At 38.1% G+C, this 14,244-nt stretch overlaps 1 protein-coding gene across 26 annotated transcripts in view; it reads right to left on the bottom strand.

The window, feature by feature from the left end:
- Positions 1-14,244, bottom strand: part of nbeaa (neurobeachin a) — a 1,045,297-nt gene that overhangs the window by 450,318 nt on the left and 580,735 nt on the right. For all 26 annotated transcript variants that reach the window (XM_069891655.1, XM_069891654.1, XM_069891651.1 and 23 more), the window contains one exon: positions 2,426-2,864. In XM_069891655.1, the coding sequence (XP_069747756.1) occupies positions 2,426-2,864 (439 nt within the window). The remainder of the gene's footprint in view (positions 1-2,425; positions 2,865-14,244) is intronic.

The raw sequence follows: 14,244 nt of genomic DNA, 5'->3' as shown, positions 1-14,244 counted from the left end.
CCAAGGTGTCCTGTGCAGTGCTGCAGACTGTTTCTTTGAAAGCATTCCAGTGCCCAGTAATATCGTCTGGTGAATTCTCAATCAATCTGCTAAGCACAGTTTCCATGGAGGATTTCAGGGCATCAGCAGACTCACAGTGTTTCATTTTGGTGGTGATCAGTTTTTAGGGTGGTTTGGCAGTAATCAGCCTGCGTGGAGGTGATTATGCATGATAGTGAAAGTGATTAATGTCAAATGATATAGAGATATAGGTACAATTCTAATGTAATCTACAAGTTTTCCGACGACACCACAGTTGTCAGCAGAATCACAAAGAGCAATGAGGAAGCGTACACGAGGGAGACAGATCGGCTCTTTGAGTGGTGTCACATCGACAACCTTGTGCTCAACATTAGGACAACAAGGAGATGATTGTGGACTTCAGGAGGGAGTCAGGGGAACATGACCCAGTCCTCAGTAGTGGAGAGAGTCAAGAACTTCAATGTTATGAACCATCTTACAACAATAATACATTAAAAAACTTCAAATTCCTGTATGAAAATGAGGCAGTCTCTTTGGTTCATTGATCATTCAGGAATCTGATGGCAGTGGAAAAGAAGCTGTCCTGGTGCCACTGAGTGCTCGTCTGTACCTCCTTCCCGATGGTAGCAGAGTGAAGGGGGCATGGCCTGGCTGGTGGGGGTCTTTGAGGATGAGGCTGCTTTTTTAAGACACCGCCTCATGTAGATGTCCTCAATGGAGTAAAGTCTGGTGCCCGTAATATCGCAAGCCGAGTTAATAACCCTCTGGAGATTTGGCACCTCCATACAATACAGTGATGCAACCAACCAGAATCCTCTCTACAATACACCTGTAGAAGTTTTCGAGAGTCTTCAGTGACATACTGAATCTCCTCAAGCACCTCACAAAGTATAGCCCACTGATGGGCCTTCTTTGTGATTGCAGGACAGATCCTTGGAGAAAGCAGCCTCCATCCTCAAAGATCCCCACCGGCCAGGCCATGCCCCCTTCACTCTGCCACCATCGGGAAGGAGGTACAGACGAGCACTCAGTGGCACAAGGAGAGCTTCTTCCCCACTGCCATCAGATTCCTGAATGATCAATGAACCAAAGAGACTGCCTCATTTTCATACACTACTATTTTCATTTTTTTAATGTATTATTGTTGTAAGATGGTTCATAACATGAACATTTTCACTCTGATTCTGCTGCAAAACATCGAATTTTGTGACTTGTTCATGATAACAAATTCTGATACTGAGATGATTTACCTTAAAAAATGCATCAAGTAAACTTAGGTTTACATTACTCCAAATCGACAATAATTTAAAAATCTATGTCTTAGCAAATTACCTAACTGAAAAGAGTTATCCCAAGTATATGTTAGCACCACAATATACTGGACGATTCCCTGAAATTTATTGTATGCTAAGTACTGCATCAACTGTACAGCCAAACCCAGGAAAGATGGTTTTTAAGCATATTGTGCGGAAGTTCCTAATCTTTTATTCCATTCATTTCTAACATCTTGCATCCCTGCACCAAAATGAGATTGTAAATGTGTTAAGATTTCCAGAAGTCTGAAAGCTTTGCTATTATTTTTATTGGTGGCCCTTTGGTTCTATCCTTATCTATAAATAATTGCAGCATAATTTAGTTTAGCAATTTGTGCAATTTTACATTTTCAACTAATTGCATGGGTATATTTAAAACTGAAGATAATCTCAAAATCTGTTTCCTACTAATAAAACAATAACGAAGTTAAAGCTAGGCGGCTAGGTCTACAATAAAATGTGTTTTCTAAAGATTTTTTTTTAATGATTAGAAGTACCGTCATGGGAATTTGGATCTTCATTGACTAGAAATCTGTTTAGTCTGTTTTTAACATAATTACATCTTCCAAAAGACAGATGAGGCAGCAGGAACCTAATATATTTAAAACTAATTGAAAAATTCAGTTGACCAGAAGCACAAGTGTAGGGTGCCTTAAAGGCTGATCAAAGCTTCAAATTTTAAAGCAAAATTTTTGATGTTGTCACTCTTAATAGCCAGAATGCCTGACGGACAAGCAGATCCTTCTGGCTTTCTGGCAGTTCATTTCATTGGCAGGTGGCAAACAATTAGACACACCAATTTGTGCCTTGTGATGATATTAAACCATGAAACAAAGTTGTATGTGGAGCTTAGTGATTTGTGTGAAAGCATTTCAAAAATAATACACTTTGCAGTGGCAACTCATTTCAGGCTGCCACCTTCCATTAGGTCTTTGAGCTGTGAAGACAACAGGCTTGGGCTACATGATGCTGCTATTCAATCTGCCCCTGAAACCTCTGGAGATCTCTTGTCCTCTCACCAATATCAACTCATCACTCACATTCATAAATAGTCTGGTGGATGAATAAATTAAAACATTGAGGCTCTTCACCTGTCAAAGGAATGAAACTGCATCGGAAGAATAGGTTGTGCTTCTCTTTTCACAGTAGGATCAGGGTACAACACAGGTTCAGGTCCACATTCTGTCCCCTCCATCGGTGCTGCAACTAAGCTTTTCAGAATCTCCTTCACATTCATGCCTTTTCCTTGGCTGACACTCGATATGGATGAGGCGGGTTTCAGCATTTCAATTTGAGCCTCAGCTAAATTTTCTTGGGATTTCTTTACTTCAGTGGACAAGGAAGATAGAAGTTCACTCATTGCATCGGATCTAGTAACTATTTCCAAATCAGAGCCATTCATGAGTCCAGCTATTTGTTCCTCTCCAATGCCTGAATCAGTATGTGGAATACAACTTTCAACCTGCACATCTTCAATAGGTGTCAGAATGTCTGTTTCTTTGCTGTTCTCGGTGAATGTAACAGGGTTCTCTGAAATTGGAAACAAAACATATAATGGATACCTGATTCCAGAATTTAATAAAACAGCAGTCAAAGTTGAACGAGATTGCTTTTAAATATTAACTATTTTTTTTTAAAAATAGACCCAAAATGCTAGTCTTTGATATGGTATCATAAACCAATCTTTACTAATCTATACAATATGTAATGTCAATTTGCACAAGAATGTTATTTTTAAATGATTTTAACATTGATTATTTACACATCAAAATGTATAAATAAGGTTTAATACTAAAAGAAAGAGTACTTAACAAACAAGTAACCCTAACCTCTGGACAGAATTCATTTGTTGCATTTCTATACATTTTATGCCAGTCAGACATATATAGTTTTTCATTGTATGTTGATTCTGTTTATATATCACATATGAAAATCAAAATAAATTGTACATTTCTTAAAATGTTCACTTAATCTTTCCATAACTGTAACCACAAATGTAATTAAAAGCAAGTTTAGGATAACTATTCATAAGGTAAAACTCCTTTTCTATTGGCAATATGAATGCACATCTAATCACTGAAAATAGCCAAACTAATTTGAGCGTGATGTATGATTACATTATGTGTAGACTTTCTTATCAGTTCTCAGTGATGGCCATGATGCATTCAAGTCCTAGCACCCGCTTTGACAGTTAAACATTTAATAAAATACATATTCAGAGGTCTATCTCATGAGGTACTACATCAAAGCCTTTCAAAACCATCAATACTAGTTGGGGTTACATCAGTAAACATATGATACAAATATAAAGAGAAATTAAGGTTAATATATAGAAGAAATTATGGTTTTAATTTAAGATAATAACCTACAAAATGAGGCTCATCCATTTACTGAAAATATCCCTGAAAACATAAATAAAGATCAACAGCCCTTCTTTAAATAGAAGAAAATATACAGGCAGAAAACATATAACATTGTGAAAGTAATTCAACATGAAAATATTTTTTATATTGTATATATAGTTTGAGAATATTTAATCAATACACATTCAAAAAATGTCAATTTAGTGGCTAATCAAATCAAGAATATTTCCTTCAGGTGGGTTTTCTATTGGGATTGATCCCTTGGATTTACTAAGTTGCAATTAAAACACAAAGATAGGATCAAAATTAGGTCAAAAACCAGTCATTGAGAAATTTGCTTGATAGTTCAGAGTACTGAAGCATTTTATTCTACATGAGGACTAAGTACACATATTTTATGAATTTTATAAAGATTTATGACAGACAGCAAATCTACATGAATATTCACTGTCTGACCAGATGATAATGGCTACAAATATTCAGAAATAAAATTGTTCTGAAATATTGATTTGATCATGACATTAGTATTTCAAATTATTTGAAGAAATAAATGTTTAACAGGAAAAGTACAACTTATTTTAAACTAAAATAATGTCAAAGGATAAACTAATGATTTTTTAATAAATATTTACATTTGAACACTAAACTGAGGAATGAAACACTTTGCATTATTATACAAAACTATTAATTCCACAATGCTCATCTTTCAAACATTTAGATTTTGATGTGTAGCTCAGAAGCACTTTTTTTTAATTTCATGAGATCATTAAAATCTGATTAGCTCAAATGAAAGTGTTAAATTAGCTTGAATGAATGATTTACTGCCATCAAATTATATTCTGATGAACAGGAACCTTATAAATGTTTAAGAATTTTGTTTTCATAGTTTTATACTCAATGGAATTTGTGAATTAGTATTTATTTCCTCAGAAAAGTTTGTACTCTTTTTAACTGAGACTTTATTCAGTAATATATGTACACGAAGAACTTTGGGAAATGCCAATTTGAAGTTCATCTGAAATATCACCATACTTTAATTATAAATGGGACAAAATATCAGTACTTAGAATTTAATTTTGAGTTTACTGGAAAGACCACAGAGAGAGGTCTTCCTTACTACCTTCCAGTCTACATTTTAATGCCTGATGAATAGCTGATGTTCAATGGCTTTGTGGTTGAAGAGATTTCTTTCCATGGATAGGTGATAGGTCGAAGCCTGCTTATAAGGTCAGGGTGAGGTCCTGTGCCTGTTCATTTAGCACGGATACATTCTGGCGCACCTAGTGTTTGCTGTAAGTGGAAGAGACAGAAATCCATACAGTGCCAAACATTTTACCCAGAATCGTTAGGACTGGACACCTGCAATTGTTCGGAATCTTCTGGATTTTGGAATCATTTTGATTTCAGTCTCTTTAAGCAAATGCCTCACAGCTAGCCCCACCGTACCTCCCCCCCCCCCTACCCCGGTCATCTGTTGCCCTCCCTGCTGTTTGTCTCCCTTGGGCCGGTGCTAGACTATTTTGTGGCCTTGGCCAAGATGAGCGTCGAGCACCGTACAAGAGGTTCTCGACCAGCGTCAGTCTGATGGAGGTCAAAGGCAACAGGGTGGCCCGGGAGCTCAGTCAAAACGGCGGTCAGTGTCGGCTGCTTGGAGCCACTAGTTAACCGGGGCAGAAGACTGTACACGAGATGCAGAGCTGCAGGAGGAGCGGGCAGTCAGGGAAGTGGTGCCAAGCACCGATGGCTTTCAGGCACTCCACCAGCTCATTGGGCTGGCCCTCTGGTACACACTGGCAGCCCAGCGCCGCCCGTCGTTTGCCCCTAACTCCCGACGCACAGCAGGGGTGCAGTGCTACCGAGCCCAGAGTTTATGGGGCGCCACACTGGATTGTGGCGACGGCACAATGCGAGAGCAATGGTCGTCTTCATTACCAATAATCTCCCATGCAGTTCCAGGTGCATGGGGGAATTATGGGTAAGGAAGATAGCTATTGCTCCCACATTAAGCTAGTTGCTGCCTGCTTCTCTCCCACTGGGTGCTCAGAGCCGAGAGTCATCTTTCTACTGAAGGTAAGAGAGAGCGCGCATGGGGGAGTGGGGACTGGGATGATGAGGACTGGGGGGGGGGGGGTGTCTCCCTCTGAAATGGAGGATTTATTACAGGAAATTAATGTTACTTATGTGTAATGTCATCAACTGAAAAATGTGCCTGTTTTTGGAGGTTGCTGGTTTTTGGAATTCTGGATATAGTATAGAACCAGTATAGAAAAAAATATTCTTCAATATTGCAAATCTATACAAACCCAGGCATCAAGATGGAGACATTTTTCACATTTGCAGACGAGTCTTTCGCATGTTATACTTGGATTCATTCCTACTTGGACCTTCTGACAAACTGTACAATAGCTCTGAACAATACATAACCAAGTATTTCCAACTCGCAGACTCCATAGAACCATAGATTATTTCAGCACAGAAATGGTTCCATCTGTGCCAAATCATTTTTTTTTTGCCTCGTCCCATTGACCTGCAGCCAGCCCATAGCCCTCCATACTTCTCCCATCCATGTGCTTGTCAAAATTCCTCTTAAATGTTAAAATTGAACCTACAGTGACCATTTTGGCTGACAGCTCATTCCACAGTCCCACCATTCTCTGTCATGAAGAGGTTCCTTCTCATGTCCCCCCTCAAACTTTTCCCCTTTCACTCTTAACACGTCCTCTGTTTATATCTCACCTACCCTTAGTGGAAAAAGTCTATCTACATTGACTCTGACTAATCCCGTCATAATTTTAAATACCTTTACCAAATCTCCCCTCATTCTCCTAAGCTCCAGGTAATAAAGACCTAGCCTTTTTAACCTCTCCCTGTAACTCAGTTCCTGAAGTCCAGGCAACATCCTAGTAAATGTTCTCTGCGCTCTTTCTATCTTATTAATATCTTTCCTGTAGTTATGTAACCAAAAGTGCACACAATCCTCCAAATTTGGTGTCACCAATATCTTATACAACTTTACCACAACATCCCAACTCCTATACGCAATACTTTGATTTAAGTTGGAAATATGCCAAAGGCTCTCTTGTGATATGAATTATGTATCTGTACTTCCAGGTCCCCCTATTCTACCACTTTCCTCAACACCCTACCATTTACCATGTAGGTCCTTTCTTGGTTTGACCTTCCAAAATGCAACACCTCACACTTCTCTGCATTAAATTCCATCTGCCATTTTTAGCCCATTTTCGCAGCTGCTCCACATCCCTCTGCAAGCTTTGTAAAACTTCTTTGCTGTTCACAACACCTCCAATCTTAGTGTCATCTGCAAACTTGCTAATCCAATTTACCACTTTATCATCCAGATCATTAATATAGATGACAAACAACATTGGTCCCAACACTGATCCCGGAGGCATACCACTCTGAGAACAAATCATCCACCACTACTTTCTGGGTTCTCCTGTCCAGTCATTTTCGAGTCCTGTTCTCTACTTCACCATGAATTTCTTGTGTCTGAATCTTCCTGACTAACCTCTCATGTGGAACCTTGTCAAAGGCCTTTCTGAAGACTATGAAGACAACATTTACAGCCTTTCCTTCATCAAGAGGCCACAAGAGGACATGGATTTAAGGAGCTGGGGAGCAGGTGCAGAGAACATGTAGGAGTACATTTTTTATGCAGAGAGTGGTGGGTGAGTGGACTGGGCTGTCGGCAACAATAGTGGAAGCGGATACATTAGGACCCTTTAAGAGACTTTTGGATAGGTACAAAGAGCTTAGAAAAATAGACGGCTATGGGAAAGCCTAGTAATTTCAAAGGTTGGGGCATGTTTGGCACAACATTTTGGGCCAAAGGGCCTGTATTGTTCTGTAAGCTTTCTATGTTTCGATATTAAACTTTCCTGGTAACTTCCTCAAAAATCTCTCTAAGAATGGTTAAACACAACCTACCATATACAAAGCCATGTTGACTATCCCTGATTAGTTTCTGGCTATCTCTTAGAACACCTTCCAATAATTTACTGACTACTTATAGACTCACCAGCATATAATTTCCAGGGTTACTTTTGGAGCCTATTTTAAACAATGGAACATGAGCTACCCCCCAATCCTCCAGCTGCACACCTGTGGCTTCAGGCATTTTAAATATTTCTGCTAGAGCCCCTGCAATTTATGCATTAGCCTCCATCAAGGTACAAGGTAATATCTTGTCAGGCCCTGGGGATTTATTTACTTTAAGGCAGCAAACACTTCCTCCTCTTTAATCTGCGTTTAATCAGTTCCATGACCTCTCTGCTTGTTTTCATGACTTCCCATGACTCTGTTCCCATTTCATGAGTGAATACTGATGTTAAAAAAAAACATTTAGGATCTCCCCCATCTCTTTTGGCTCCATTCAAAGCCGACCACTCTGATCTTCAAGGAAACCAATTTTATCCCTTATTATCCTTTTTCTCCTAATATACCTGTAGAAACCCTTAAGATGTTCCTTTATATTGTCTGCCAAAGCAATCTTATGTCTTCTTTTAGCCCTCTTGATTTCTTTTTTAAGGTTTTCTTGCAATCTTTATACTCTTCAAGTACCTCAGTTGCTCCATGTTGCTTTTACCTGCTAAGCATCTCTCTTCTTTCAAACCAGATCCCCACATCTACTAACCATGCCTTTAATACTGACAGGAACATACAAACTCTGTACTCTCAAAATTTCACCTTATAGTGCACATTCTTGCCCGAAAACAACTCCTCCCAATCCTAACATTCTAGATCCCTTCTCATTTCCTCAAAATTGGCCTTTCTCCAATTTAGAATCTCAACCCTGGGCCCAGATCTAACCTTTTCCATAATTAACTTGAAACTAATAGCATTATGATAACTGGACCCAAAATGTTCCCCTACACATACTTTGGTCACCTGTCGAGTCTTGTTCCGTAATAGTAGATCTAGTTGATTTAGAAAATTTACCTGAACACATTTGACAAACTTCAAGCCATGGGAGTCCCAATTAATATGTGGAAAGTTAAAATCTCCTATCTCAACCTTATATTTCCTGCAACTGCCTGCTATCTGTCTACAGATTTGCTCTCCCAATTCTCTTTGATTATTGGATGGTCCATAATGCAATCCAATTAGTGTAGTCATGCCTTTCCCGTTCATCAGCTCCACCCATATAACTTCAATAGACAAGCCCTCTGGTCTGTCCTGCCTGAGCACATGTGATATTTTCCCTGACGAGCAATGCTACTCCTCCCCTTTTCATTCCCTCCGCCCCCCCCCCCACCCCCCACCACCGTCCTATCGCATCTAAAATCATGGAAGCCTGGAACACTGAGTTTCCAATCCTGGCCCTCCTGCAACCAAGTTTCACTAATGGCCACAATGTAATACTTCCACATACCAATCCATGCCCTAAGCTCATCTGCCTTTCCTACAATACTCCTTGCATTGAAATAGATTCACCAGAGAACATTTCTGCCAAGAACAACCCCTTGACTTTTAACAGTGTAAAATTTTAACATCATCTTTTCCTTCTCCATTCCTCTATCTGCTCTGGCACTCTTGTTCCCATCCCCCTGCAAATCTAGTTTAAACCCACTGGAGCAGTACTACCAAACCTTCTCACAAGTATATTAGTCCCCCTCCAGTTCAGATGCAAACTATCCCATTGGAACAGGTTCCACCTATCCTGAAAGAGAGTTCAATGATCCAGAAACCTGAAGCCCTCCCTCCTGCACTATGTATTTAGCCATGTTAAGCTGCATTATCTCCCTATTTCTACCCTCAATAGCATGTGGCACAGGTATCAATCCTGAGATCACAACCTTGGAGGTCCTGTCCTTCAACCTAGTGCCTAATCTCATGATCCTACATATCCTCACTCTACCAAAACTATCAACCCAAAAGATCAATAATAGATCACTGTAGAGCACAGAAGAGCAAATGGGAACTAAAAATTAGACAGCAACCTCTGCATGCATGCTAAACAGCCATGCTAACATGCAATAGACAGAACTATGCAATTTCTAAACCAATGAATCACATCAAAATGAAGCATTCTTCCCACATTTGTGCAGAATATGAGAGAACAAGTAAACATTTGACAGGAGGATATGGGGCCAAGAACATCCTCAATGGAAGAAACCTGAATGACGTATCTAAAATGATCTACTTTGGTCACCCACTTTGAAGCATAACACAGAAAAGCAGACTACTTTTTAAAGATGACAAAATTCAAAATGTTGATTTTTCAATGGGACCTGGGTGTTCTTGGGCATATAAATGAAAGCTAGCAATGAAGTCAGATACAAAACCATAAGACATGGGACCTCATCAAGTCTGCCCCACCAGTTAATCATGACCGGATTCATTTTCCTACTCAGTCCCACTGCCAGGCCTTCTCCCCATAACCTTGTATGCCCTAGCTAATCAAGAACCTATCAATCTTTGCATTAAATTCACCCAATGACTTGGCCTCTACAACTGCCAGCGGCAACAAATTCAACAGATTTATCACCCTCTGGCTAAAGAAATTCCTCCACATCTCTGATCTAGCAACCTAAGAAATAGGAGGAGGAGTAGGATATCTGGTCCATTGAGCTAGCTCTGCCATTTATCATTCATGGCTGATCAGGCCATGGATTCAACTCAACCTACCTGCCTAATTCTCATAACCTAAAATGCAAAAATATTTAATGAGCACCCTCCATTGCTTTCTTGGGCAGAGAATTTCATAGAATCATTACTCTCTTGGCAAAGCAGTTCCTTCTCATTTCCATCATGAATGTTTGAGTACAGCACAAATAGATCTTAATGCATTCATAAAGGATCTTCGTGATTATACTTCTGAGCCCCTTATCTAAAAAAATAGATTTGCCATAGAAAGAGTGCAGTAAAAATTCACTCAATCGTCAGATTTGTCATACGAGAGAAGACTTAGTAGGCTAAGTCTCTAATATTCTCTAATATTCCATAATTGTGGGCCATGATTTAGATTTCTTCAGTGATGTTCTTCCTTCTTTCCTTTAAATGTATCTGCTGGACCAAAATTCAAAGGGTTAATAAGAAAATCCTGGTATTCACCAGGATTTAAAAGAAAGAGAGTAGATCTCACTTGAAATTTTTACATGGCTTTAACAAATGGATATGGGATGAAGTTTCCCTTGGCTGAAGAGTCGACAACTGTGAGTCAGAACAATTGGTAAGGTAATTAGGATCCAGATGAAGAGAAATTTCTTCATTCAGAGAGCGATGAATCTTTGAAATTTTGTACTCTGCAAGAATGTATCAGCTCAGTTACCAAGTTCATCTAATACAGAGATTGATGGATTTCTAGATTTGAAGGAAATCATGTGAATTAGGGAAAGTGAATGAAAATGATGCTGAGACAGTAGATCAATCACAATCTTAATGAACAGCAGAGCAGGCTCAAAAGGCCAGATGGCCTACTTCTGCTCCTCTCCTTTATGTTTCTAACTGCAACCAGAAGTACCAAATTAGTTTCCCACTGACACAGTAACCATACTTCAGCCAATTCAAATCATCTCAAAATCAAGAAAAGGTGAGAGCATTGGATAAAGCAAATATTATGGGATGAGATGACTTTTTCAATGTGGGGTTGAAGGTATGTACTCTGATGTGGTCATAGATTTTATTATGTTCACAAAATACAGAACAAGTCCAAACCAGCTAATTACAACTCAGTCTACTGTCCATCGTCAACTGAATGATGCTAACAAGCAGTACTTACTCTCTAATAACTTGTTCAATAAGGCTCACTTTCATTTTTCCAGCACCATTGGCAATAAACCTAATTACAACCATAATCCTCACACGAAAGTAAGAACTGAGTATCTGCCCATGTCATTCAGGCAGTACATGACCCAACGATGTCAAGGAGGGTACATAAAATTGAAATTAATGAGTATCAAGGGGAAAATGCATCACTGCCTGAAGTCAAATCTCATACAATCGAAGATTATTATGGTCATTGGAAGTCAATCACTCGAGTTTAAGGACTCGACAACAGGAATTCAATGGAACAGTGTCCTAGGCAAAAGAAAATTTGTATGATAAAGTGCACATCCAACACAAACAAGGTCAACACAATTCAGGAAAAAGCTAGATTGTTACTGTGCTCATCAACCAAAACATTTACTTCTTTTGTTAATTATCAATTGTGGTACTTTGACAACATCTTCAAAACCCAGAATTTTAATAACTATGAAGGTAGTAGCATGGACACACCATCACTTGCAGGTTTCTCTCCAAGTCACACTGCCTTGACCGAGAAATATATCTTCTCTGCATCTTCATTGATGGATTTATTTCCACACAAAACAATGGGAGTACAGAACTACCATGCTTTGAGAAGACATCTTTCCTTCACCTTCTCAAAAACAATTCAGACTGCAATAGTTCTGACCTTTCCAGCAACATCAACATGCTGCAAAAATGATTTCATTTTTAAATATGATGCATAATTTTGGGACAAATAATACCAACAATGTATTTACAACTGGGTGGCCAACAACTGGTACCAAACTGGAATAAATGAGGATAGAAAAATATTGTTTAAAAATTAATTCACAAGAGTGTCTAAAGATTATTTGCATCTGTTTCAATCTTCATCGTATGAATTCAGAAGGATTAATCACATCTGTCACTTATGGGGGTTAACATAAAATTAAGCACAATGAGAATTTTGAGAGCCTGTCAGTGTTGAATCAGATTTAATTAACTAAACTCTTCAAATCTCCTTTTCTTATTAACCCTTTGAATTTTTGTCCAGCAGATACATTTAAAGGAAAGAAGGAAGAACATCACTGAAGAAATCTAAATCATGGCCCACAATTATGGAATATTAGAGATTAATAAAGCACATGTCAAAGTGATAAAAGGATTTTTAAAATCTTTTATTTTTTATTCTCAAAATGACTGACTACGAGAAAAGATTAACATCTAAAATATGTCATGTGTTTAAAATGTCTAAAACAATCTGATTTAAGTTTTTTTGAATTAAATTGATTTGACAAACAAACCTTCATTTTAAATTTAAATCTAATCATAAATATTTAATAAATTATTTGTTTAAGCATTTGTGTCAATTACAATAACTACAACCAAAATTAAACCTTGAAATTTACAATTCAGAGATGTATGAAATTATATTTTTTTTGCTGTCAACTGTTCTAAAACATTTCAAGTGTGTCAAGATATGGGACATGTAAAATATACAACATTTCAGCCATCAGCGTAGAAGTATTCAAGCTATCAAACAAACTGGAAAAGTAGTTTACATGACCACTTTCAAAGGCCATGTGCATTTGTGGCCACTAGAGGGCATCATGAAACCAACATTCAAAATTAATAACCTGAACAAAATTCACATTTTAGTGTTACTTTTCACCATGCTGCCTTACCACATCATATTTTCCTTTTTATCTACATCATAATCAATTTTTTTTCATTTTAGAAAAGAGAAGTGCACATCATCCACCAAAGCCAATGAATAATCAAAGACATTAAAAAGCAATAATAAAAATTACATCTCCTACTTGCAAAAGTAGCAAGTGACAATTTAACAAAAAAAATTAAATTACACTAGACATCCTGAATTATCATTCATAAACTAAACTAAAACATTTACTTTAAAGCCAATTTAATGGGAGAAGAGCTAGCAGAATTGAATTGACAGAGATGCCAAGCAAGCATCTTCATTGGGTTCCAAGCAGTCTGCAACCCATCAGGAGGGCAGCAATTATAAAAAAACACTACTTCTAAATTCCTCAACACCAATTACAAAAGCTGAAAAGTGAAACTTTTAACACAATTGAAAACTGAAAGGTAATCTGGTTAAGCAGCATCTGTGAAAAGATAAATAGTATTTCAGGTTGATGATACTCTAACCAGAACTGAGAAAAATTTGAAACAAAACAAGTTTTATATTGCAGATAATGAGATGAAGGAAGAAGTAATCTAAAAAGATTAGTTAAATTTGTGATAGTCAGGACACCTTGATGGTACAAGCTGAAACAGAGTGATTAAGATTTGTCTGGAGGAGCTGTAAATAGGAGATGACAAATAGGAAATGCCAGAGAGGAGAAGGATATACAAAGCTGGTGAGGCTGATTAACAATTTTGGGTTACTGAGTCCTAAAGGCAACAATGTGGTAAATCATAAGATGGCATGCTGATCCTCAAACTTAAAATGAACACTGATAGAACATGTCAGTGCTAAAAAGAAAAGTCAGGGTGGTAAATGGTTAGAAAGGTAAAATGGCAGCTCACTCCAATATCAGAGACACTCTTATGAAAAGAATGGAGGTATTCTGTAAAGACAGTTCTCAATCAGCACTTGAATTTCCCACTGTATCAGAAATCACTTTATTGCCACCAAATTGGGTCAAATAAATGACACTTCATCTGCAAGGATATTATATTGACAATAAAAAGGGATTAGGCAAGTAGTTCTCAACCTTCCTTTCCACTCACATACCTCTTTAAGTAATCCCTATGCCATTGGGGCTCTATGATTAGTAAGGGATTGCTTAAGG

Source organism: Narcine bancroftii, chromosome 7 (assembly GCF_036971445.1).
Source record: "Narcine bancroftii isolate sNarBan1 chromosome 7, sNarBan1.hap1, whole genome shotgun sequence".
Taxonomy (NCBI): domain Eukaryota; kingdom Metazoa; phylum Chordata; class Chondrichthyes; order Torpediniformes; family Narcinidae; genus Narcine; species Narcine bancroftii.
Note: the sequence above shows the minus strand (reverse complement) of the source record. Positions and strands in the feature narration are given on the sequence as shown.